Source organism: Loxodonta africana, chromosome 18 (assembly GCF_030014295.1).
Source record: "Loxodonta africana isolate mLoxAfr1 chromosome 18, mLoxAfr1.hap2, whole genome shotgun sequence".
Taxonomy (NCBI): Eukaryota; Metazoa; Chordata; class Mammalia; order Proboscidea; family Elephantidae; genus Loxodonta; species Loxodonta africana.
Genome location: NC_087359.1, coordinates 48,819,573 through 48,846,212, shown reverse-complemented (window position 1 = coordinate 48,846,212; position 26,640 = coordinate 48,819,573). Strand labels below are relative to the sequence as shown.

General features: G+C 37.1%; 1 protein-coding gene across 6 annotated transcripts in view; it reads right to left on the bottom strand.

Moving 5' to 3' along the window:
* VMP1 (vacuole membrane protein 1) overlaps positions 1 to 26,640 on the bottom strand; it is a 123,092-nt gene that overhangs the window by 73,567 nt on the left and 22,885 nt on the right. The window contains exon 1 of one of the 6 annotated variants that reach the window (XM_023553528.2): positions 24,339 to 24,457. The exons of the other annotated variants lie outside the window; for them this stretch is intronic. Within the exon in view, the coding sequence (XP_023409296.1) occupies positions 24,339 to 24,431 (93 nt within the window). The 5' untranslated portion in view covers positions 24,432 to 24,457. Of the gene's footprint in view, positions 1 to 24,338; positions 24,458 to 26,640 lie in introns of those variants that run through there. 6 annotated transcript variants of the gene reach the window in all.

Below are 26,640 nucleotides of genomic sequence, written 5' to 3'. Positions count from 1 at the left end.
AAGCTCCTTCAAAGATTCCAACAGGCAGCTAGGTTTAGGAACCACTGGGAGAATAATAAATTTAGAGTCAGAAAACTAGGAAAATAAACAACCTTGGACAAGTCACTTAATTTTTCTTGTCCTCAGTTTACTCTGATGCAAGATGAAGGAATTAGACTCGTCTTTAGGTTTTTTCCCAACTCCAAAATGCTACAACTCCAAATGTAATCAAATATGCCTTTAAAATCGAATGCCAATTTCCAAAGTTCTCAGGAGGTGCAAGGTCTAAAAGTTGGACATTCTAAACATGTTGCTGTAAGAACAAATACACTAGTATAAGTATTCACTTTAAAGCATGCTTTAGACAAAATATACGGCATGGTGGTTAAAAGGACAGTCTCTAGAGCCAGATGGTCTGATTCAAGTTCTCTGCCACTTACCTTCTGAGTCTCAATTTCCTTGTCTACAAAATGAGAATAATAAAAGACCTACAGCACCTATGTTCTAGGGTAGCTATGAGGATTAAATACATCAATTCACATAAAGTACTCCATTTAGAATACTGCCTGGCATTAGTGAGCCCTCAAAAAGTTACTAGCATATAGTAAGCCCTCAAGAGGCTGTTATGAAGCAAAACTGTGTATTTGTAGAATAAAATTATATATGCATACAAATAAAATTATATGATTATATACATACAAATAAAAAACTTCCAAAATTAGATTGTTATTAACCATATTAAGTGAATGTTTCTGACTTCAGAGGTTTCTACTAAAGATTTTTCCAATGATTTTTCAGAAATGAGCTCATCCTTGAGTACGAGTGGTTTCTGTATCTAAGAAATTCTTTTTAAACTGCATCCTGAAGGAATTTGTGGTTCATAGACAAACTGCATAAGATGCAGTGATGAAAATACAACACTGCAGAACTTCTACTGCTACCAAGATACGAGGTGATATGAAACCAACTTTTTTCCATGTTAATATGAAAAAGAAAAATGTTCTTCATCTAAACTAGATTTCTCCCTAAATACAACAGACATTTTATGTTAAAATTAAAAATAATAATAAAGTTCTACACTCAGTACTGAATCAATTAATAATCAGGTTACTTCTAGACCAGAAAATCATTGTGAATATTTAGTCTTTGTCCCTCTTTTTCTTGGGTTTTAATTCTTGAAAATCCACAAATGTTAACATTAAGTTTTAAAAGTTTATACAAAATTTAAAAGAGAATGCTTAAGATTATTCAGGCTTTTAAAAGTTATGAGTAATCATGAAATCTGCAAATATTTCTTTGAATATTATATGTATAAAAGAGATTTCACAATTGGGAAAAAAAGGGTTATTTTGTAATCCTACAAAAAAAAAATTTGAGTTTAAAGTTTGTGTTAGAATGACTGAGTAATTGGTGAAAAATTTCTCACCATTCTCAGTCATTCTAACATACAATGTCAGCCGTCAGATGCAATGAAAACAAATAACTGTAACTTCTACCCTTATTATTAGAAAACATGAAAGAGAAATGCTGTGCCAACGGTAAGTTCAAAAAAAAAAAATTCAAGAGTTTGCCCAGTAGGCTGTAGGCACAGGCTACAGCTGACCTATAGTAGAACTTTAGAAATTAACTCTAAGTGGTCAAAAATCAAACTGTCCTGGATGCTAAAAATAATGAGAGGCTACTTTTCCATTCCACAAATATAGATAAAATATATACCCCAAGAGATTAAACACATTATCTAACAAGATAAAAGATTTATGTAGTTTTACTTTTAAGTGATTCTTAAAAGGGAAGTTTTAAACAACCTCATCTGAGATTTTTTTCCCCTAAAGAAAGGTCTGTTCATTCACACAACTAAACTGATACTTTTCACAACCGCATTAGGTCATGATTACTCAGGCTTAGCGGCAGATGAGTGGTTCCTAGACAAAATGAACATTAATAACTCAGCTTCCTGCCCTTTGTTCATTATCTAGAGCCTGCTTAGCGTGTACCTTGAAATTTAAGCTACGGTAACTCACAGAAAGTACTTCAGGAATTATTTTCAACATTATACCTTAATGGTTCCTAAACATAACCAACTCATGTGAAATAAATATATAAGTTTACATAAAAAATCCAAACACAAAAAACTAAAAAATAATTTTAATTAAAAAATATTTTAAAGTTACACACATTCAAACTACCTAAGCGTATTTTCTGAAAAAATACAAGTCCTACTACGATGAACCAAATATGAGACAGTCACAGTTTAACCATACTAAATGAAAGAACAAGAGAGTAGAGGCAGCTATAGTATAAACACAAAAGGCTAATTGGCTAGAATAATCATAAAGGGTCTTTGATTAAATCAGGAAAAGAAATAATACATATTCTGAGCAGCAGGTTTGAGCTCTTGCTGCACACACAGATACACATGGACTAGGGATCCTTCCTGGCTGAGAGTTTTCTGCCAAGGATCATGATGAAGTAAATACTACCAGATTTTCATTCCTATAGTAACCAACTAGTAAACTGGACAAACTATATGGATAATTCTTTTCAAACAAAGTACCGCAGGCAGTACAGAGCTTTTTGATTGTTGAGAGAAGGGATACAAATGAGGAAACGTTTGATGACCCTGGCTTTTTCCCTGGAGACACTGGAGACATTCCAGTACTTGGTCCAGAGAGGGAGAACACAGTCAAAGGGAGCATGGTGATCTTGATGAGATCTGAGTGCAAGAGAAATGAGGCAGTGTTCAAATTAAAGGACAGAAAGAGAAAAGGCTGGGGGAGAAATGAACCTCTGTGTCCTCTGGGACAATATTAATCAATCTAACATACATGTAATTGGGACCCCGGAAGGAAAGGAATAAGGGGGCAGAAAAAATACTTGTGAGAAATTATGATCAAATGTTTTCCAGATTTGATGAAAAACATCAACCTACAGATTCAAGAAATTCAGTAAACTCCAATCAGGATAAACACAAATAAAACAATCAAACTGCTGAAAATCAGTGGTAGGGAGAAACTCTTAAAAGCAACTAGGGGGATAAAAATGACACATATACAGAGAAACAGGCAACATCACAAATAATGCAAACCAAAAGACAATGGAATTACTGAAAGAAAACCTGTAACTTATAATTCCATATGCAAGGAAAATATATTTCAAAAATAAAGGTGAAATAAAAACATTTTCAGACAAACAAAAGCTAACTGATATCTCCAGCAGACCCGCACTACAATAAATATTAAAGGAAGTTGTCAGGTGAAAGAAAAAATGATGCCAGAGAAAACTTGAGTCTACATAAAGAGCAGCACTGGAAATACGGAAGACTTTTCTCCTTATTTTAAAATTTCTTTAAAAGATAACTAGTTGTTTGAAGCAAAAACTGTATCAAAGTATTTGAGTTTACAACATATGTAAAAGAAAAATGTACGAGAACAAAGGATGAGAGAAGGGAAATGGAGTATATTATTGTAAGGTTCTTAAATTGTATATGAAGTGATATATCATTTGACAGCTGACCATGATAAATTAAAGATGCATATATTCAGAGCAACTGTTAAAAAAAAGTTAAAAAGAGCTATAACCAGTAAGCCAATAAATAAATGTAAAAAAAAAAAAAAAAAACTCAATCCAAAAGAAGGAAAGGAGTAAAATAGATGGAACAAAGGGTTGATGGTAGGCTCAAATCCAACCATACTGATAACTGTTATTAAATATAAGCAGCCCACACATACAAATGAAAAGGCAGAGATTGTCAGACTGGATAAAAAGCAAGACCTTGGGATGTGCTGTCTGTAAGTTACCCACTTTAAATAATCACAAAAAAGATACAGTGGTTATAAGTAATAACAGACAACATAGACATCAGGACAGAGAATATTATCAGAGATGAATAGGGACATTTTATAATGATGAAAGGGCTTATTCTCAGGAAGACAGAATAATTCTAAATGTGTATACATCTAGTAACAGAGCTTCAAAATACATAAAGCAAAAACTGACAGAACTGAAAGGAGAAATAAATCCACAATTATAGTTGGAAATTTCAACAACTCTCTCAGTTGATAGAACAAGAAAAAAAAGACTGAAAAATCAGTTCAGACATGTAAGACCTGAACAATACTGAATATTCCACCCAACAAGAGTCAAGTGAACACATTCTTTTCAAGTACATATGAAACATTCACTAAGACAGACCATATGCTATATATAAAATTAATAATTAATTTTAATTACCATTTAATATTTAATAATTAAGTAAATAAAATAAATACATTTAAAAGGATGTCCAATGTTGCTAGGTGAAGATCAATAAAGAGAGGACTTCCTAAGTAAAAGCGGCAAACGAAGGTCTTCAAAGGATAGTATCCCCAGTTCAGGACAGTGACCTTTGGTTTATGTGAGGGTAACCAAAGAAAGCCAAATAGTTGGATATAGCATGAATTGTTCTTCCCTGGCACAGGAAGCTCTATAAATTCCCTAGTTAGCTACCAGGTCACAGGTACTCACTAACTAAACACAGAGCCCTTGAAGGTTCCTTATTACTGACAATAAAGTTCTCTTAAATGATAAGTTTTATAATACGCTTGTGATGAAATTTGCTTCCAACAAAATGACAGGATCTAGGCCCTCCTCCCCTCTTCCTTTTTGTAATTCATTACAGTATTCTAAGTAAAGTCATCTCAATAAGTTACTTCAGCTATTTGTGACATAGGCAGGCATCTGGTTTTGCTTCGGTTCAAAGCCCCATATATCTAGTCTCATGAGCTGTATTACATTATATTTTCCAAAGTTTTGAAAATGGAATAATTTTGCCTTGTGCAGGATAAAAGATATAGTATTTGGCCAAGCAAGAATATGTCTGGGTGAGAGCAAAACCATAGTTAGATCATGGGGTAGGATTTCTAATAAGAGCAGATGTAGGTATTTGTGGAAAAGAGGCTGTAAGTTTTTAAACTCTCTTCAGTTAGTTAAAAATTTTACATTTCTACAATTTATATTCTTTCATAAGTGGTGTAGAAAAGGAAAAGTTTTATTGATTGAGAAAAATTAACTAAGACGGTTCTTTGGGATTGATTTTTACTCCAGCTTCAGTATATAAGCTTCAAGCTCTGTCTAATTAAGAGAAATTAAAAAAAAAAAAAAATTGTCCTAAACAGGTAAATCTATCATTCTTGAAATTATACCAAAGAAAAATATTCTAATCTGGTAGTGAAGTGAAGTGTTCATCAGTGTCCTGATAATAATACAGCAGCTATGTAAGCCCAGAGTCCTGGTGCCATAACACAAATTAGGGCTTTTGTAGTGAGGGGGTGGTATATTCATACTTTAATCACTGAAAAAAGTTATTAGTGAAATGATAAACTAGTATGTGAGTTGCTTCATCTTAAACAACCAAATCATTTCCTGGATTTTGAGCTTCTCAAGTCCTTTGGGTTGACTGTGGAGCAGCTGATGATTTACCACGATTACATCTTCTCCACGTACTCTGTAGCGTGCAAGCGACTGAAAAGGTTAAACTCATGTCTGCGTTTCATCACACCAACCAAAACCAGCCCACTGCTGTTGAGGCAATTCCAACTCATAGTGACCCTACAGGACAGAGCAGAACCGCCCCACAGGGTTGGTTCCCAAGGAGCGGCTGGTGGATTTGAACTGCTGGACTTTTGGATAGTAGCCTGAGTTCTTAATCACTAATCCATGAGACTGGAGAAAGGATGGGATCCTACTGGATTTATTTTAGGGTCCCCCTTTTTTTTTCTTCCAGGGATATCTTTTAAAAACTAAAAACTCAAAATGGTCATATTAGTTAATTATGAACCCAAGTTAGCCAAGCATCTTTATCAAACAAGATGAAAAGTATGATATCACATTAAGAAGTATGTGTAGTGTGTGTACGTGTGCTTGTAAGGAAGAGGAGCCGACAGAGACAGACATTCTTCCACTTTAGAAGGCTCCCTCGGAACTGATAAAACATTCCTAAAGACTGGAGTTGTTTGCACAACATCTGTAATGTCAATTCATAGCCTAATCCGTCATCTATACACAGAAGTCAAGTGAGATCCCAAAGGCAAAATTTCCAATTAGTTTTGTCTGGAAAGTCTAGGGCAAAGGTAATAAAATCAAGAATCCTGTGCTGATTCACTGGGAAACCATTTGTTTGCCATACTCCTTCACTAAGGAACAAAAGGAGTCAGTGGTTAGTCTGGAATGTGATTCATTAGGAATATCTGCGTGATAAACAAGTGAAAGAAGATGACAAATGGTTGCCTGTATGACTTGCAAAACCTTTGTTGTCTTTTAGTCTAACTTTTAGGGGACTTTAGAAACCCTTTTGCAAACAGAGGAATTCTCTTCATCATTGCTTTTCTCTTCAGAGTGGAGAAACAACTTATGTTAAGATTACAATATGCAGCAAATAATTCTAGAAGGCTAGAGTGTAGAAGTTGTTGATATCATGGGCACTGAAAAGTTTCACTAGTGTTTATATCTTTGTAAATAAGGCCCCAAGTTCACAAATTAAGCCCCTGGTCCATCTCTCTAAGATACAGTATTGTATGTCAAAAAGCAGTAACCTAGGCATAAATGTGGGTTTTAGTTTTCTGAATCTGTCAGTAACTTATTAGGTGTAATCAGATTTAACTTCTATTTCATTTGACGAAAAGCCTAATCATAATGCCTGCCTTACCTAGGTCACAGGGCACGAACATGAGATTATACATTAAAAGTATTTTAAGTATACAATTCTAACAAAAACAAAAGAAACAGGAGCTCTAATTATTAGTTCATGTTCCAAGTTATAAGGTACTGTCTTTGAAATAATTTTTATCATACTGAACTTGCCCATAAGTAAAGGTGTGTTTCACCTTTCTTCTCTGAACGTAAGTAACTTTTGATCATAAGGTTGACTTAAGTTTCTGGGAGAAATGGACCACATATTTATGAAGAGAGAGAGTTATTAAAAAAAAAAAAGTTAGTGTAAATGTTTAAAAACTATGCCCAACAGAACAGATTGAAGCTAAACTGAATCTCCTAAAAAAAAAGAACTTCCTTAACTTTCATTTAATCACATATTAATAATTAGTGACTTAAGGGCAACAAATTATCCAGTCTATGCATATACCTTGCTTGGCTAAAACCCAGCCATATGTCCTTGGAGAGCTTGGTTTCATCTTTCGATGTGGTGATGCTTGTAAGAGTTAATACATGACTCATTCTTTGGGGAAAGACAGGGAGAAGAGCTGATCATGCTCTCATCAAACAAAAAGCAAACAGATCTTTTCTAAGATGGGCCTGCAGATGTTCCCGCAAGAACCCTGAGTCACTGCATGCTCATAGCCGCAGTCATTATACCTATACAGAACACTATCAAGTAACACCAAAACCTTACTTTTGGCGTTTCTTTCTTTCTTTTGTCTTACAGAGGGACAGGGAGGTGAGCAATGAAACAATAATCAGAAGTCAGGCAGAAATGATAATGAAGTTAACGTTTTTTTTTTTTTAAAGAATTATTGTACCTCATAGTATTAACAATTACACTATTTCTCACTGAAACTACGTCATTTCAATACACATTCATCCAGTTTTACGAATACCATTTACTTTGGGTAATAAATAGCCAAGGGTCAAAAAAGTATCAGAACCAAAGGGAAACACAGCTTTATAACAGCATGTAATGCTGTATATTTGTTCATTAAAGGAAACAGGGTGATATATAAAGAGCTGTTTTATAATTAGATGGCAATCAAGACATCAGATCTTAAAAAATACAATTTTTACCACATATTTTAATGATGAAATAATTCCAACTTTTAAGCGCACGTAAGCCTCTGGGTCTTACATAGATGCAAGTATCTCACAAACTTTCTTTGCATTTAACTGTTAAAGAGCCAAGTATTTTTTCTATTAACATGGTCTTGTTAAACAAATGACTCGTAAATACACAGATGATAACACCTTGATGTTACCGCTTCTAATAAAATCTATTTTCTTCCACAAGGTAATTCAATAGTTCCAAATCTTTTCTATTTCCTAACTGCTTCTAGGCAGGGCAACTCTAATGCTTAGAACATGAAAATCTTTCATCTTTTGATTCCCCACTGTGAGGAAATCCAGTGGGTAAGATATATGCCAAAGAGGAAGCCTGCTGCCATCGAGCTGATTTCGACTCATAGCAGCCCTATAGAGAGAAAAGTTGTCTATAAAATACAGTCAGTCTCCTACTTATAGGTAAATATTTGGGAGCCTTTAAAAAAATTTTTTTTTTTTTTAAATTATAAAAAGTTGTTAGGAGTTTCTCCTCTCTTTGAAGTTCTTTGTCTAGAAGCTGGGTTTACTTTAAAGAGATACTGGGCTTTGTTATGCCTTTCTCCAGGAAACTACTCCACCTAGTGTCAAAGTTGTACCATTATCACATAATATGAGCCGATGGACTCATTTTCTTCATCACTGTTAAAGAGAGCAGAGTTTATAAATTAATGGCACATAAAGCTTACAAGTGGCTCTTTAATCATCTTTATGTCTTGTAACTTGATGAATCGTAATGTTCACATCATGCATATAAACAATGAGATGAATTTCTCATCAAGTACCAAAGTTTCCATTTTTGTTAACCTGGTTGTTCACAGAATTAGGAATCTTATTTTTCTAGTAATGGGGAATAATTATACTGAAATAACTTCATCACTTCTCTCATTTGATTTTAATATCTAAGCTTAATCCATAGTTTATTTCCCAAAATGGTTGCAGTGTTGTAAAAACAGGTATTTAAGCATAACTGCATATATAAACAGTTAAAATATGAAATTAGAACCAAATCTTGCTGTCATTAGAAGAAATTCTTCTGCCTTTCTCTTCATGAAAAGTTTCTTTTCCATTGATGGTTTCCTATACAACTCAAGCACATGTACAAACAACACTCTCTTTATATTAAGCCTAGTATTTCTTGACAGGAAGAGAGACGTGAATCCTTATTTGGCGAATGGATGAATCAAAAGCACAAAGTATCATGTTAAATACTTAGAAGGCAGTTAGTTAATTAAGGCTCCCAAGCTCAAAATGACTTTTCTGACATATTATTATTTGATGAGTTGGACTGGGGTTGGCAAATTTTAACTTGCAGACCAAATTCAGTCTGCTACCTGCTTGTTTCTGTAATGAAGTTTTATTGTAACACAGTCATATCCATTCATTTACATACTATCTGTGGTTGCTTTCAAGTTACAAAGTTGATTGGTTGCAACAGAGACTGTATGGCCTGCAAACCCTCTAGCCCTTTACAAAAAAAATTTGCTGAACTCTGAGTTCTCCAGCCCTAGCCTAGGTTGTTATTAAGGTAAAAATTGAGATTCAGTGACACACGCTGCACAAAGATGTGAACAGCAGCTATATTCTCTTTGTGAGAACATTAACTTATTGTTTTTACTCTGTACATAATTTCCTCTAGGCTAAAGAGTAAATAAGCATTCCTGAATCATTCACGTAGATATTCTGAAAGAAAGGCTGCTGCATGCCTGCTAAGATTAAATCTCTCAATAGATTACAAGGTATTATCTTAGAAAACACGTCAGCTCACAGAAGTTTTTTTTTTAGCATTTGATTTACCTATAGAAGATAAACCTTATCGTTAAGAATGGACTCTCTATTAACACCTCTTGCTTCATGCTCTGCCTGAGAAAGTTACAGCAGCTTCTTCTTGGTTGAAATTTGTATGGCATATCTTTTTCTGTATTTTTAGTCTCAATCTTTCTGTGTCTTTATATTTTGTACATGAGGAGCCCTGGTGACACTTTCAGTCAGTGGTTTAAACCCACTAGCTGCTCCGTGGGAGAAATATGTGGCAGCCTACTCCCGTAAACGTTACAGCCTTGCAAACACTATGGGGCAGTTTCTATTGACCTACAGGTTTGCTATGAGTTGGAACAGAATCGACAGCAACAGATTTTTTATCTTGTATATCGCAAACAGTTGAAAAAAATTTTTACGTCTATTTGGACAACTGGAATATTTATTCCATTTACATTTAATTACCGATATGTTGTTGTTGGGTTCTGTTGAGTTGGTTCCAACTCATAGCGAAATTATGTACAACATTGTTGCTGGGTGCCGTGGAGTTGGTTCCAACTCATAGCGACATTATGTACAACAGAATGAAGCACTGCCTGGTCCTGAACCATGCCCACAATCACTGTTATGCTTGAGCTCATTGTTGGAGCCACTCAGTCAATCCACCTTGTTGAGGGTCTTCCTCTTTTTCATTGACCCTGTACTTTACCAAGCATGACGTCCTTCTCCAGGGACTGATCCCTCCTGACAACATGCCCAAAGTATGTAAGACGTAGTCTCGTTATTCTTGCTTCTAAGGAGCATTCTGGTTGTACTTCTTCCAAGACAGATTTGTTTGCTCTTTTAACAGTCCATGGTATATTCAATACTCTTCGCCATCACCACAATTCAAAGATGTCAATTCTTCTGTCTTCCTTATTTGTTGTCCAGCTTTCACATGCATATGATGCAACTGAAAATACCACGGCTTGGGTCAGGCGCACCTGTCTTCAAGGTGACATCTTCGCTTTTCGACACTTTAAAGAGGTCTTTTGCAGCAGATTTGCCCCACACAATGTGTCTTTTGATTTCTTGACTGATGCTTTCCTGGGTGTTGATTATGGATCCAAGTAAAATGAAATCCTTGACAACTTCAATCTTTTCTCCATTTATCATGTTGTTGCTTATTGGAACAGTTGTGAGGATTTTTGTTTTCTTTATGTTGAGGTGTAATCCATACTGAAGGCTGTGGTCTTTGATCTTCATCAGTAAGTGCTTCAAGTCCTCTCTTCACTTTAGCAAGCAAGGCTGTGTCATCTGTATAACGCAGGTTGTTAATGAGTTTTCCACCAATCCTGATGCCCTGTTCTTCTTCATATAGTTCAGCTTCTTGGATTATTTGTTCAGCATACAGATTGAACAGGTATGGTGAAAGAATACAAACCTGACACACACCCTTCCTGACTTTAAACCTCACAGTATCCCCTTGTTCTGTCCAAACAACTGCCTCTTCAACTATGTACAGGTTCCTCATGAGCACAAATAAGTGTTCTAGAATTCCCATTCTTTGCAATGTTATCCACAATTTGTTACGATCCACATAGTAGAATGCCTTTGCATAGTCAATAAAATTACTGATTTATAGGTCAACTCATAGCGACCCTGGAGAGAGACAAGTTGTCTATAAAATACGTTCAGTCTTCTACTTTTAAGTAAATGTTGATAATATAAGTAATTATTGATACATTTGGATATTTACCACCACATGCTTTCTTGTCCTGCCTGTTCTATGTTCACGTCTGTCTCCTTTCTTGCTTTCTTTTGGACTGGTTTTTAAAAATTACTCCATTTTCACCTCCCTTCATTAGCATGGTAATTACGTGTTCTTTTAGTGTTTACGTTAAAGGTTACAATATAAATTCTTGATTATTGAAGTCTTATATGAATTAGTTATTCTACCTAATCATGAACAATGCAAGGACTGTAGACCAGTAAATTCTATTTACTCTGCACCTGATTTGTAGATGATGCATTTTAGTTCTACATATATTTTAAATCTACCAAAACATTATCATTACTGTTTTATAATGTGAATCTTAATTAAGTTAACCCATAAATTTACCCTTTTCTTACTCTTCCTTCCTTCCTGCAATTCTGGGCTTCCATCTAGAACCATGTTTATTCTGTCCAAAAAATGCCTTTAGAGCATTTCTGCTAGGGACAAACTGGTTTTGCTTTTCTGAAAATATATTTTGCACTATATTCTTGAAACATTCTAAACCCTCTGTTATATTTATTTTCCGTTGACAGTTTTCTTTTAGCACTTTAAAGATACCATCCCAATGTTAGCTGACTTCTTAACAAAACCAGTGACAGGAAGCAATCAGTCTTAATGTGGTCCCTTTGAAGAAAATGTCTTTTTTCCCCCGCATCTCTCCTTTTTTTGTTCTGGATGTTATTCTCTGATCTATTTTGTAGTTTGTAAGTTCTCTCTTAGATGTGCCTTATCTACTGAAAACCGATTCATTGAGTTCTTAATTTCAGTTATTATGCTTCTTTAATTTTAGAACTTCCATTTGGCCCTTTTTTAAAAATATAGTTTTATTTTGTTGTTGTTGAGAATATATACAGCAAAACATACACCAGTTCAACAGTTTTTACATGTGTCATTTAATGACACTAATTACATTCTTCAAGTTGTGTAACCATTCTCATCCTCCTTTTCTGAGTTGTTCCTCCTCCACTAATACAAATTCACTGCCCCGCAAGGTTCCTACCTAATCTTTTGAGTTGCTGTTATCAATCCGATTTATATAGCATAATGCTCAAGGCATTATGTTTGGTTTTAAGAAGCTTCAGGGGATATTTCTGCTTTAAGGTTTAAAGGTTATCTCAGGGCAATAGTTTCAGGGGTTCATTCAACCTTCATGGCTTCAGGAAGTCTGGATTCCATGAGAATTTGAAATTCTCTTCTGCATTTTCCTTCTTTTGATCAGGCTTCTATAGAAATTTTGATCAAAATGTTCAGTAATGGTTGCTGGGCACCATCCAGTTCTTCTGGTCTCATGGCAAAGGAGGTAGTTGTGCATGGAGGCAATTAGCCACACATTCCATGCGCACCTCCTATTCCTGACTCTCCTGTTTTTCCCGGCAAAGAGAGACCACCTGTTGTGCCTTGGATGGCCTCTCATGCCCACTAGGGGATATTCTTGCCTTCACTTGGTTCTTTTTTTTAAAACAGCTTCTAGTTCTCTGTTAAAATTCTCAAACTTGTTTATCTCCTTGAACACATAAACTTTGGATTAAAGTACATACCTAGTAATTGCATTATGTGGTCTGTCTTTGATTTTAAGCAAATTATCCTCTCTTTATACATATGATTACTTCTGATTGACTACTGAACTTTGCATATAAAAAAATATAACGATGACTTGAAGCCTATGATGATTTGAGTTTCCTCCAGAGAAAAGTTTGTTTCTAGCAGGTGGCTAGGGCACTAGCAATTCTAAGCAGAGAGTAAGATGATTTGAACCTGGGCTTCAGTCCCTGTGAGTGCTGATTTATATCTAGTTCATCCTTACCTTTAAAGTGTGGCCCTTTAGGGTCCCAACCCAAAGCCTGCAAGTTATCAGGGCCCATCCTGGGCCAGTCTCAACTTTCTAAATTTCCTCTTTCTCCTCAATTTCGGCCTTATAACTTTTTGCTCTCTTTTAACTCTGTGATGCCTTTAAACAGACACTTTCAAACATTACCAAGCTTTTAAAAATATTTTCATAGTAGAGATGATCTAAGTTGCTTAGTCTATCATCACTGGAAATGGAATAATGATCAGTGGTGCTATGGCATAGCCTATTTTAAAGTCAATTGTAAAGAATGCTGCTTATAATTTGTTATGAATAATAGCTAAAGTATGTAAATTTAAAAATGATTTGCTTAAAAAAATAAATCATAGTGATAATGATAATAGCAGCTATCATTTACTGGCAGTCCCTAGGTGGTACAGATGCTTAATGTGTTTAGCTGTTAACCAAAAGGTTGGAGGTTTGGGTTCACTCAGGGGCACTACAGAAGAAAGGCCTGGTGATCTATTTCTGAAAAATCAGCCACTGAAAACTCTATGGAGCACAGTTCTACTCTGCCATATACGAGGTCACCATGAGTCAGGCAGGGTCAACTCGATAGTAATTGGCACTGTTATCATTTATTGAGCACCTTATATGTACTTTGCACTGTGCTGAAAACTGTACATGATTTATTGCATTTAATCCTCAAAACAGCCCCATAAGATAGGTACTGTTATCATCATCTCTGTTCACAGTTAAAGAAACTGAGGTTTAAAAGTTAAAAATTCTCCCAAATATCACAAAGCTAGTACAAGTGGATCAGGAATCCAAACGCTTTGAACATGCTCTAATCCTGCCCATCAAAGTATTAAAGATTTTAATCCCATAGCAAAATCACTTTCAATCACTCGCATATTCTTAAATAGTAAAGAAAAGGATGGAATTAAAGACAGTAAGTTTGGCATCATACCAACACCGGGCACGCCATGGGGATTACATCCTGCATGTGAATGTATGTCACAATGGAAAAAAAAAAAAAGGTTGACTGATGACTGCTGAACTTATTAATGAATGTGGGAAACTATTAAGAAGTTATCATTTTCACTTACATGCATTAACTTGTCTTAAAAAAAAAAAAACTTGTCTTAAATGGGCATAAATACTGATGAAGTTACTACATTATGCCTCCAAGCTAAGAAGGGCCGTTTGATAGCTTGGTTTTGCAGAGAAATTACTCTACACACACATATTTATCCAGAATACCAACCAACCAACTCAAAGCTTTCCTATAGGACAGAGTAGAACTGCCCCATAGGGTTTCCAAGGCTGTAATCTTTACAGAAGCAGACTACCACATCGTTCTCTTGCAGAGCAGCTGGTGGATTTGAACTGATGACCTTTAGCTTAGCAGACGAGCGCTTAACCACTACGCCACCACGGCTCCTTCTTATCCAGAGCAGAATCGGCAAATATAGTCTGTATAAGTGGGTTTTATTGGGTGTATTAGAAATGCCACCTAGTGGCAGCCAAATATAAGCACACTTAGAAAAAATAATGCTAGAAAAGAGGTTCTTAACTTTTAATGGGTCACAGAGTCTTTGGAGAAATCGATGAATACCACAAGCTCTTTTTGTCACAAAAACACATCTTTTCAAAGACACATAACATGGTTAGTGTTTCAGGGAATTAAAAGTCCTCCTGAAGCCCATTTGTTGACCATTAAAATTAATAGACTAACCAACTAATCTACAGGCCCAATTAATGACCTGAGCCATGGGGAGAAGGAATTCATCTACTTTCCCTTTCATCTCTTCTTCCTTGGTTAGCAGCCACTATTCCTGCATAAACAGTATCTAACTTTTCCTTTTTAGTTAGATATCTGGTTCCTGCAAACTACCAAATTTATTACTGTTCTCAAATCAATTAAACAAATTTGATGGAGGCCCAAATGTAGTCTTTTTTTTTCCTGTTGACTTTCATTAAATTTAACGCTGATCAAACAAATACTCTTACTGCTCATGTTTAAAGAAGTGTTAAGGTCTTCCAGTGCCTCTGAATGTGAAGTTACAACCTCTCAATTATATTTAAAAATATAAATATTATTTATTGATAAACTTAGAAACCAAGACAATTTTTCCATTTTAAATCAAATATGTAAGTATCTTAATATTTTAGGATATAGTAACACTTTTAGATCACTATTTACAGGTAGTCCCTGACTTATGTATTCGAGTTACAACGAACCACACTTACGAACGTCCATTTTTTTTGGTATATCTTATCGTTAGTAATATGTATTACATACAATGCTGCAGTGCATAATTTGCTGATGTTATCATTCTCAGATGTTCAAAATACTGCTGTATAGATTCACTTTTCTAAGCTAAGCCAGGGACTTCAGTTGCTTGAAAACACTGAACAAAATGGTGACCGCTTTGCTAAAGTTGATAGGCAGATTCACAAAGCAATGAGATGTTATTGCAAAACACACGGAAAAAAAAAAAAAAAGAGAGAAAAGGACCACAGAGACAACTCTTACTAATTTTCTGACTAGAAACACCACCCTCATTCACAAGGATAATCCAGATGACCCATAGGTTTCCAAAACGGAGTTATTAACTGCAACTGAGAAATGCCAACATCATCCAATTCTGCCTCATCATCAGAGTAAATTTTTATGATTTGTGTATTTTTTTATGTAGGAATTAAAATATATTTGTAAGTTTATATGTAATGTTTCCAACCCCCCAAGACAAAGTTCTAATTTATAAAGATATTGATAATAAAAGGCAATAATAATGAAAGCTAAAAAAAGAATAATGGAAACTAAAAAACAGAAGAACCAGCTTATGATGGAGTCCTAAGAACGGCACCCTGTAAGCTGGAGACTAGCTGTGCTGTACAGTGGGATACGATTAACTAAATGATGCTTCTGAAACACGGTAACTTCCATACTGGAAGAATTTTCTAAGTAAAATTTCTAACAACCTAACGGGGAAATTCTGGAAAAAAAATCTTTATTTTTAACTTTTTAAGCCATGACTTCCAGTAAAGATTTATGTTGAATAAATTAAATCTTTTCCCTCTGTTAAAATCACCTTTTCTTTCACACATTTTGCTTCAAATTATTGTCACAAGGAGAACTATGTTTCTGACCAGACTACTCTCCTAACACCGTCACTTGCTCTCTTGACTGAGGAGTTATAGAGCATATGGCAGAGGTGTCTGTCTCATCAGCACAAAAAAGTAGGGCACAAGAATGTCAACGGCACATCTCCCTGAGTAAGGTTTTACCTCATAAATGAAAGGGTATAATAAGGACTTCCCAGACACAACCACATTTCTTTGACATAAAGCAAAAATGGTGATAAAACTGTCAACCACATACTGTGCTATCACCCAGAATATGTTGATTAAAAAAAAAAAAATCTAACCAGAGATTATTTGAAATAGCTTAAGCAATTACACAGGTCAGAGTTTCAAACCTTTACTTGACTCTGCTTTGCCTTTATTTTCTGACTATTTTTCTCTTATCTATAATTGTCAAACTTCACAAATGGACAGTCTATTTTACTGAAGGAATTTTTTACTATATAGGCTCTACTAGTTATTGAATACCTCAAATGGCTCTTGGGAAGAATATGTGTGATAATTCATGTAAAATGCTGATCACAGAGTCTAGCACATAGTAAGCATTTCAGAAAATATTTGTTAGTCTATCAGTTAGAGACTTTGGGTGGCAGGAATGGTTAAGCACTTGACTACTAGCTGAAGGACTGGCAGTTTGGACCCACTCAGAGGATCTGTGGAAGACGATCTGCTTCCAAAACGTCACAATCTTGAAAACGTTATGAAGCAGTTCTACTCCGCACACATAGGATCGCAGTGAGTTGGAACTGACTTGACAGAAACAACAACATCAATCAGTCAGGATAAGTTAGACTGTGGTACAAAAATAAACAACCCAAAGGTCTCAATGGCTAAAAAGGACAAAGTCTATTTCTCCCTCATCTTAAACGTTTAATAAATATTAGCTCATTTAACCCATTGCCATTGAGTTGATTTACCAGTCATAAAAACAAAACAAAACAAAACAAACAAAAAAAAAAGCCACGTTGCAGTAACAAACAAAAAAAATCTCAGTAGTTTTAAACAACAAAATTTATTTCTCCCTTACTCTACATATCCATCACAGGCTGGCAATGGAAATCTGCTTATTGTAGTTATGCAGAGATTCAGGCTCCACCTTTACATATCAAAAAGACAGGAGAAAGAGAATACAACAAACCTTGAAGCTTCTGCGGGAAACAACACCTAACACTTATGCTCACATCCCAACGGCTAAAGAAAATCATATGGCCGGAGTTCAATAATGTGGGGATGCAAAACCTTCCCACAGGTGTGAGTACCAAGGAAAACGACATCAAATATGGGCTTTTTTTAAAAAAGAGAACTGACTTTAGCTAGTATTACTATGGAGCCCTGGTGGCACAGTCATTAAGTGCTATGGCTGTTAACCAAAAGGTCAGCAGTCCGAATCCACCAGCCACTCCTTGGAAACACGTTCTACTCTGTTCTACAGGGTTGCTAGGAGTCGGAATTGACTTGACGGCAAAGGGTTTGGTTTTTTTTTTTTGTTTAGTATTACTATGGGCACTGGGTTTTTTTTATTACTATGATGATAATGACAACGATGATGATAATGGTGATCGTTACTATTACAGTTACTAATTAACCTCGTGATCTGAACTCTATTCCAATTAATCTGTTGAAAATGAAGAACTGTGCCACTTTTGGTTTTCCTTTTGCTTTAGTTGTCTGAAAATTCTTTTGTAAATGTTCTTTCCTCTTCAATCTCCTTGTTATGCAAAGGAAATACTGGAAGGAAAGTCTGTGTCTAAATACAAAGATCTAAGAGCTGAGGACAATCTGGTCAAATGCAAATGACATACGCTGGGAGTCTCATTTACATTTCTTTTCAACTTTAACAGATTGCTCCCCATACCTCTACGTCATGAATGTATTCTCTATACTTCCTTTCATCCATTTCTGATCACTATAGCCTAAAAAGTATTCTTTTGATAAAATCTAACACTCATTCACAATAAAAACTCTCAGCAAACTAGGAACAGAGGGGAGCTTCCTCAGCTTGAAAAAGAACATCTACAAAAAAGTTAATATCATATTTAATGGTGATAAACTATATACTTTCCCCCTAAAACTGAGAACAAAGTAAGGCTGTCCCATTTCACCATTCCTATTCGATATCATATTAGAAGTCCTAGCTAATGTAATAGACAAGAATAGGAAATAAAAGGTATACAGACTGAGAAGGAAGAAATAAAACTGTTTTCAGATGACATGACTGTCTACATAGAAAATCACAAGAATCAACAAAAAAACTCCTATAACTAATAAATGATTATCCCAAGATGCAGAACACAAGGTTAATATACAAAAGTCAGCTGCCTTCCTATATGCCAGCAATAAACAATTGGAATTTGAAATTGAAAACTACAAAATTTGGATTAAAAAAAAAAATCAAAGATAATCTAACGATAGAAAAAAGGTATTCTCTGCTCATAGAAAAAAGGTATTCCCTGCTCATGAATAAGAAGGCTCAGTCAGTATAGTTAAGACGTAAGTTCTTCCCAGATTGATCTATAGATGCAACTGTATCCCAATCAAAATCCCAGCAAGTTTACGGATATCGACAAACTGATTCTAAAATTTATATAGAAAGGCAAAAGACTCAACAAAGCCAACACTAAATATTAAAGAAGAACAAAGTCAAAAGATTGACACTACCCAACTTCAGGACTTATTACAAAGCTACAGCACAGGTAGTCCTTGACTTACAACAGGATTTCATTCCGACGACTCCGCTCTAAGTCAGTTCTGACTTAAGTTGAATACCTCATTTTTTTGTTTTCATTATTATTGCCTTTTCGTTATAAATCTGATCTTTGAACATCTGTAAGTCAATATCTAAGAATGATAACATCGGCAAATTACACACTGCAGCACTATAGGTAGTACATAGTACTAATGATAAGATGTACATACAGATAAAGCCATAAGTGCAGTTTGTCGTAACTTGAATAAGTCATCAGGATCTACTTGTAATCAAAACAGCGTGGTACTGGGGAAATAACAGACAAAGAAATAAATGGAACAGAGCAGAGAGGCTCAGAAATAGACCCATATGAGTATAGTTGACTGATCTTTGACAAAGGAACAAAGGCAATTCAATAGAGAGAAGACAATTTTCTACAAATGGTGCTGCACCAACTGGACAATCACATGCAAAAAAAATGAATCTATACCCTGACCATACAACTTTCATAGGTGATATTGGGTTTGGCAATGAGCTTTTAGATAATACACCAAAAGGATGATCCATAAAAAGAAAAAAACTGGTAAATTGGACTTTATTAAAATTAAAAATGTCTGCTCTGCGAAAGCTGCTGTTAAAATAATTCAAAGACAAAACACAGTCAGCGAAGAAATACTTGGAAAACATCTGATGGAGGACTTGCATCAAAAATATACAAAGAACACTTAAAACTTAACAATAAGAAAAACAATGCAATTAAAAAGTGGGCAAGAGATCTCGATCAATAGGCACTGCTTCAAAGAAGATACACGGACGGCAGGTAAGCACATGAAAAGATGCTCAACATCATATACGATTCCAAACCAAACGCACTGACATGAAGTTGATTCTGACTCATAGTGACCCCAGAGTTTCCATGGCTGTAAATCTCTACAGAAGCAGGCTGCCACATCTTTCTACTGAAGGAGTCGCTGATGGTTTTGAACTGCCAGCCTTTTGGTTAGCAGTCGATTGCTTTAACTACTGCACCCCCAAGGCTCCTTCATATACCATTCCCAAAAAAACCCGCTGCCATCGAGTCGATTCCGACTCATAGCGACCCTATGCACAACACAACAAAACACTGCCCGGTCCTGCACCATCCTTACAATCGTTGCTATGCTTGAGCCCATTGTTGCAGCTACTGTGTCACTCCACCTCACCGAGGGTCTTCCTCTTTTCCACTGACCCTGTACTTTGTCAAGCATGATGTCCTTCCCCAGAGACTGATCACTCCTGACAGCATGTCCAAAGTATGTAAGATGCAGTCTCACCATCCTTGCTTCTAAGGAGCATTCTGGTTGCACTTCTTCCAAGACAGATTTGCTCCCTCTTTTGGCAGTCCATGGTATATTCAATATTCTTTGCCAACACCACAATTCAAAGGCCTCAATTCTTCTTCGGTCTTCCTTATTCATTGTCCAGCTTTCACATGCATATCATGCGATTTGAAAATACCATGGCTTGGGTCAGGCGCATCTTAGTCTTCAGGGTGACATCTTTGCTCTTCAACACTTTGAAGAGGTCCTTTGCAGCAGATTTGCCCAATGCAATGCATCTTTTGATTTCTTGACTGCTGCTTCCATGGCTGTTGATTGTGGATCCAAGTAAAATGAAATCCTTGACAACTTCAATCTTTTCTCCATTTATCATGATGTTGCTCATCGGTCCAGTTGTGAGGATTTTTGTTTTCTTTAAGATGAGGTGCACTCCATACTGAAGGCTGTGGTCTTTGATCTTCATCAGTGCTTCAAGTCCTCTTCACTTTCAGCAAGGAAGGTTGTGTCATCTGCATAACACAGGTTGTTAATGAGTCTCCCTCCAATCCTGATGCCCCGTTCTTCTTCATATAGTCCAGCTTCTCGGATTATTTGCTCAGCATACAGATTAAATAGGTATGGTGAAAGAATACAACCCTGGCGCACACCTTTCCTGACTTTAAACCAATCAGTATCCCCTTGTTCTATCCGAACAACTGCCTCTTGATCTATGTAAAGGTTCTTCATGAGCACAATTAAGTGTTCTGGAATTCCCATTCTTCACAATGCTATCCATAACTTGTTATGATCCACACAGTTGAATGCCTTTGCATAGTCAATAAAACACAGGTAAACATCCTTCTGGTATTCTCTGCTTTCCTCCAGGATCCATCTGACATCAGCAATGATATCCCTGGTTGCACGTCCTCTTCTGAAACCGGCCTGAATTTCTGGCAGTTCCCTGTCTATATACTGCTGCAGCTGTTCTTGAACGATCTTCAGCAAAATTTTACTTGCATGTGATATTAATGATATTGTTCTATGATTTCCACATTTGGTTGGATCACCTTTCTTGGGAATAGGCATAAATATGGTATCTCTTCCAGACAGTTGGCCAGGAAGCTGTCTTCCATATTTCTTGGCATAGATGAGTGAGCACCTCCAGTGCTGCATCTGTTTGTTGAAACATCTCAATTGATATTCCATCGATTCCTGGAGCCTTGTTTTTCCCTAATGCCTTCAGAGCAGCTTGGAATTCTTCCTTCAGTACCATCAGATCCTGATCACACGCTATCTCTTGAAATGGTTGAACATCGACTAATTCTTTTTGGTATAATGACTCTGTGTATTCCTTCTATCTCCTTTTGATGCTTCCTGCGGCGTTTAATATTTTCCCCATAGAATCCTTCACTATTGCAACTTGAGGCTTGAATTTTTTTCTTCAATTCTTTCAGCTTGAGAAACGCCGAGCGTGTTCTTCCCTTTTGGTTTCCCATTTCCAGTTCTTTGCACATGACATTATGATACTTCACTTTGTCTTCTTGAGATGCCCTTTGAAATCTTCTGGTCAGTTCTTTTACTTCATCAATTCTTCCTTTTGGTTTAGCTGCTCAACATTCGAGAGCAAGTTTCAGAGTCTCCTCTGACATCCATCTTGGTCTTTTCTTTCTTTCCTGTCTTTTCAGTGACCTCTTGCTTTCTTCATGTATGATGTCCTTGATGTCATTCCACAACTCGTCTGGTCTTCGGTCACCAGTGTTCAATGTGTCAAATGTATTCTTCAGATGGTCTCTAAATTCAGGTGGGATATACTCAAGGTCATATTTTGGCTCTCGTGGACTTGTTCCAATTTTCTTCAGCTTCAGCTTGAACTTGCATATGAGGAATTGATAGTCTGTTCCACAGCTGGCCCCTGGCCTTGTTCTGACTGATGATATTGAGCTTTTCCATCGTCTCTTTCCACGGATGTAGTCAACTGGACTTCTGTGTGTTCCATCTGACGAGGTCCATGTGTATAGTTGCCGTTTATGTTGGTGAAACTATCATATACGATATTGTAATGGTATGTGACATTATGAATTTGCCAAAGCCCAAAGAACTGTACTACGAATGAATCCTGTTGTAAACAATGAACTTTAGTTAAAGATATTTTGTATCAATATTGGTTTTTCAATTGTAACAAATGTATCATACTAACACAAGATATTAATAATAGGGGAAACTGTGTGTGGGGGTGGGAGACCAGTAAGGGAGCATATGGGAATTGTCTGCACTATATACTCAATTTTTCTGTAAATCTAAAACTCTCTAAAATATAGCCGATTGTGTGGGGGTAAAAAAGTGTTCTTAATCCTTTAAGTACTTCCCTCCTCTTTCTACTCAACCATTGGAGTCATCAACCCACCTGGATTAGGGTGAAGATCTCATCTACCTTGCAAATAGTTCCCATCAAAAAAAAAAAAAAAAACCCCACTGCCATCGAATACCTTAAAACTAACCTTTTCAGATACTTACGTAATGAATGAACACATGAACACATTACTATTTTCTACTCAGTTAATGCTATCAACATCTGAATCATTCAAGTCAGAAACCAACAGTTACACTGGCTCCTCCTTCTCTCATACTGCAGGAGCCCTGGTAGCACAGTGGTTAAGCACTTGGCTACTAACTGAACGGCCGGCAGTTTGAACCCACCAGCTGCTCTGAGGAAGAAAGATGTGGCAGTCTGCTTCCATAAAGATTTATGGCCTTAGAAACCCTATCGGGCAGTTCTACTCTATCCTACAGGGTCACTATGAGTTGGAATCAACTTGATGGCAATGAGTTTGGTTTGGTTTTGGGTACTTTTATACTAAATCACCACACCACACCCTTTTGATCGTATCTCTAAAATTTCTCTCAGATTTGTCCTGTTTCATTCTAATACCATTGCCATTCCAACTACTCTTCTGAATTATCATATCATCGTTTGTTTTCCTTCTGCTTGACTTCACCGCAAGGTTTTTTAAAATAAATATCCTTTTTGCTCTATACTTCCTGCTACCTCCTCAGAAGCCTATGTCTCTCATCAGCTCTTAACCTAACTGACCTTCCTGTCCATCTTCACTCTCACCTTCAATCTATCTCTCAGACTATAGGTAGAATTATATCTTCCTAAAGTGCAGATTTAGTTGTTTTAGTTCTATTTAATTTTAAGGAATTTAAAGAATTCTAAATGCCACTGATACATTTCTTTTTTCCTTCAAATTTACCTACAACTGAAAAGGTGGCCTGATTTACCCTGGACTCTAGTTCTTACCAGCAGTGATAATGCCACAAAAGTTTTATATAGTTTTTATGTATAATGCAACAGAAAATTTCAGGAATTCCTTGATTTTATCTTCATACTTACTCAAATAGTATAATATATACAGCACCTGAAGATACTTCCCTTCAAATAGCTCTTTTAGAATTCCTTCTAAAATGGCAAAATTTGAAATTGTGAAAAGGCTAACCACATTCCATTAATCTTTTACCCTGATCAAGTGCAGAAATAACTAATCGATCTATGGAAATGATGACTTTACTTTTACCCAAAAACCAATTTTGTAATAAAATCTTATTTGTATGCTCCTAAATTGTTTATTGGATACATGAATCAATTGAACCAGAATTATAATGCTTTCAATATCAAGACATTTTATAAATATCTACAAATTTAAAGGTTTCTCATGGATGTGAAGAGAAACAGGAAAAAAAGCTTATGAGATTTTAAACAAATTTCTTTAAGTTCTGGTGTAGTTTTTAAGGCTTATCAAAATCCCCTTTAAAGTTCAGCAGAATCTGCTATCTGGGTTGCTTTTCAGATGCTTCTAAATTACTCAAATGCTATAAATGCTACAAATCATTCATTTGTTTTTTTTCCCAGGAAGCACAGAAAGCAGGCCTAGACAAGAACAGAAAGGCATGTTGTAACCTGAAATTTCTTCTCTCCTTTCTGCCTCAGCCTCTACTGGTGGGTACAGTGTATGCTTCTAAGAAGGTGGTTATTAGAGAAACACTGATATGGGTTACCTCCTTAGGATTTATGTCCTTATTTGGGCTAAAATGAGCAAGCAAACATCAGCAAAATTCTTAGCATACCTGCTTTAGAGATGAAATCATTATAGCATAGAGATTGCCAGTGTCTGCAGTGATGAACTTATTAATCCAGCAATCAGCAGAGCTGAGGGACATCCTCTCCTGTTTTTCCCCTAATGAACACCAAACTGTTTTCAAATATGAAATTGCAGGGGAGGCAGAGCCAACATGGTGCTGTAGACAGAAGCACCATGCTGTCCTTCCACAGCAAAGACCTGAAAAACTAAGTAAAACAGAGACAAACGTCAATCCTGGAACCCTAAGCATCAAATGACGAGATAAAGAACTCAACCAAGCACCAAATGGATTAGGAAACTGATAGAGAACAGAGAGTGAGGCAAGATAGAGAATGGAGGTCCCCTATCAGCTAATGCAGCACAGATTTGGCATCATGGACTCCTCGGTCACCAAGATCAGTGGACAGAAAGTATGAGAAGGTAGCTTCACAGAGCTCCCAGCAGGAGACAGAGCACCCAATATCCAACGATACGTGATTTCCCACCCCCCACCATTCTTCTCCCTGCTCGGCCTCCACCATTCCTGGCATGCCGTGGTTGCTCAGCTGGGGAAGCGCCGGCTCCATGCCGCTTGGATTCGCCCTGCCCACACTGGCCGGCTCCCTCAGTGCCTTTTCTTTGTTGATGTTGCTTTTCTCGGCTTCTTTTGGTTGGCTCTCTCTCTTTTACCTCCTTCCCTTCCTTTCTCTTGAACACCTGGCTGTGTGTGCCATCTCTGCTTCTTCTTGACAGGCTGTGAAGCACCGCTCGGCTGGGGAACCACTTCCCCAGTCCGCGCCGCCACACCAGTGGGATCCCTGGGGGCATTTCTTTTCTTTTTACTTTTTGTTTTTCTTCATTTCTTGGTTTCTCACCTCTTTCTACCTTCCTTCATTTCCTGTCTCCCGAATACCTGGTGCTGTGTGCTATTGCCATCCCTTCTAGACGGGCTGTGTAGTGCCTAGAGGCTTGGGAGCCACTTCCCTGGTCTGTGCTGCCAAGACAGTGGGCTCCCCCAGGGGATCTTTTTTTTTCCTTTCTCCTTCTTTTCTCGATTTCTTGTCTCCCTCTACCTTCCCTCCTTCCTCTTCTCCTGAACACCTGGAGCTGTGTGCCATCTCCGCTCCTTCTTGATGGGCTGTGCAGTGCCACTCGGCTGGGGACCTGCTTCCGGTGGGCTTCCTTGGTGCATTTTTTTCTTTACTTTCTTTCTTTTTTTTTTTCTGTTTCCTCTCTCTACCTTCTTTCCTTACCCTTCTCCTGAACAGCTGGTGCCATATGTCATCTCTACTCCTTCTTGACGGGCTATGCAGCACTGCTCAGGTGGAGACCTGCTTCCGGTGGGCTCCTTTGGGGCATTTTTCTTTTCTTCTTTTTTTTCTCAGTTTGTCTCTCTCTACCGCCCTTCCTCACCCTTTTCCTGAACACTTGGTGCTGTGTGCTATCTCTGCAACTTCTGGATAGACTATGCAGTGCCACTCGGCTGGGGACACACTTCTGATGGGGCCCCTTGGGGCATTTTTTTCCTCTTTCTTCTGTCTTCTTTTTTTTCTCGGTTTTTTATCTCTCTCTTTCCCTCTCTACCTCCCTTCCTTTCCTTCCTCCCAATGACCTGGCATCTTTTTTTTTTCCTTCTGCTTCTTATCTCTCTCTACAGTCCCTCCATTCCTCTCTCCTGACTACCTAGCTGCGTGTGCCTTTCTCTCTTCTTTTTTTCTCTCTTCCTCCCTTCATTTCCTTTGTTCCACCCATCTAGCTGCATATGCCATATCTGTCCCTTCTTGACGGGCTGTGCCACACCACTGGGCTAGAAAGCCATGGCTTTCCTGGGTCTGTGCCACTCCAATGGCAGGCTCCTCAGCATTTTTTTTTTTTTTTTGGCTCCTGTTTCTCTCTTCTCTTTCTCTTCTTTCCCACACCCACTTAGCTCCACACATCACAATGTCCTTCCTCCCTCCTGCCTATCTGCACCGTGCACTGAACATCACATCCCCGAGCAGTACAGGCATGGTCTACTGGAATCTGCCCTGCACTGACCCCTGGCCCGCTCTGTCAGCCCCAGTACACGCCATGAACAACTCATTCCAGCCCCTCCCCTTTTGCTGGACCTGCCCTGCTGTACCATAGCTGAATGACTGGCCCTGCCCATTGGACAAGGTGGTGAGAAGTAATGTGCCCACATGTGGGCAAACAACAAAGAATGCCCAGCCCGCCTGCTCAGATATAACCAAATAAAACAAAAAAGCTGGATGAAATAAACAAATCCACAATCAACAAATGAAGAAAATAACTACTCAACGTCCCGAAGA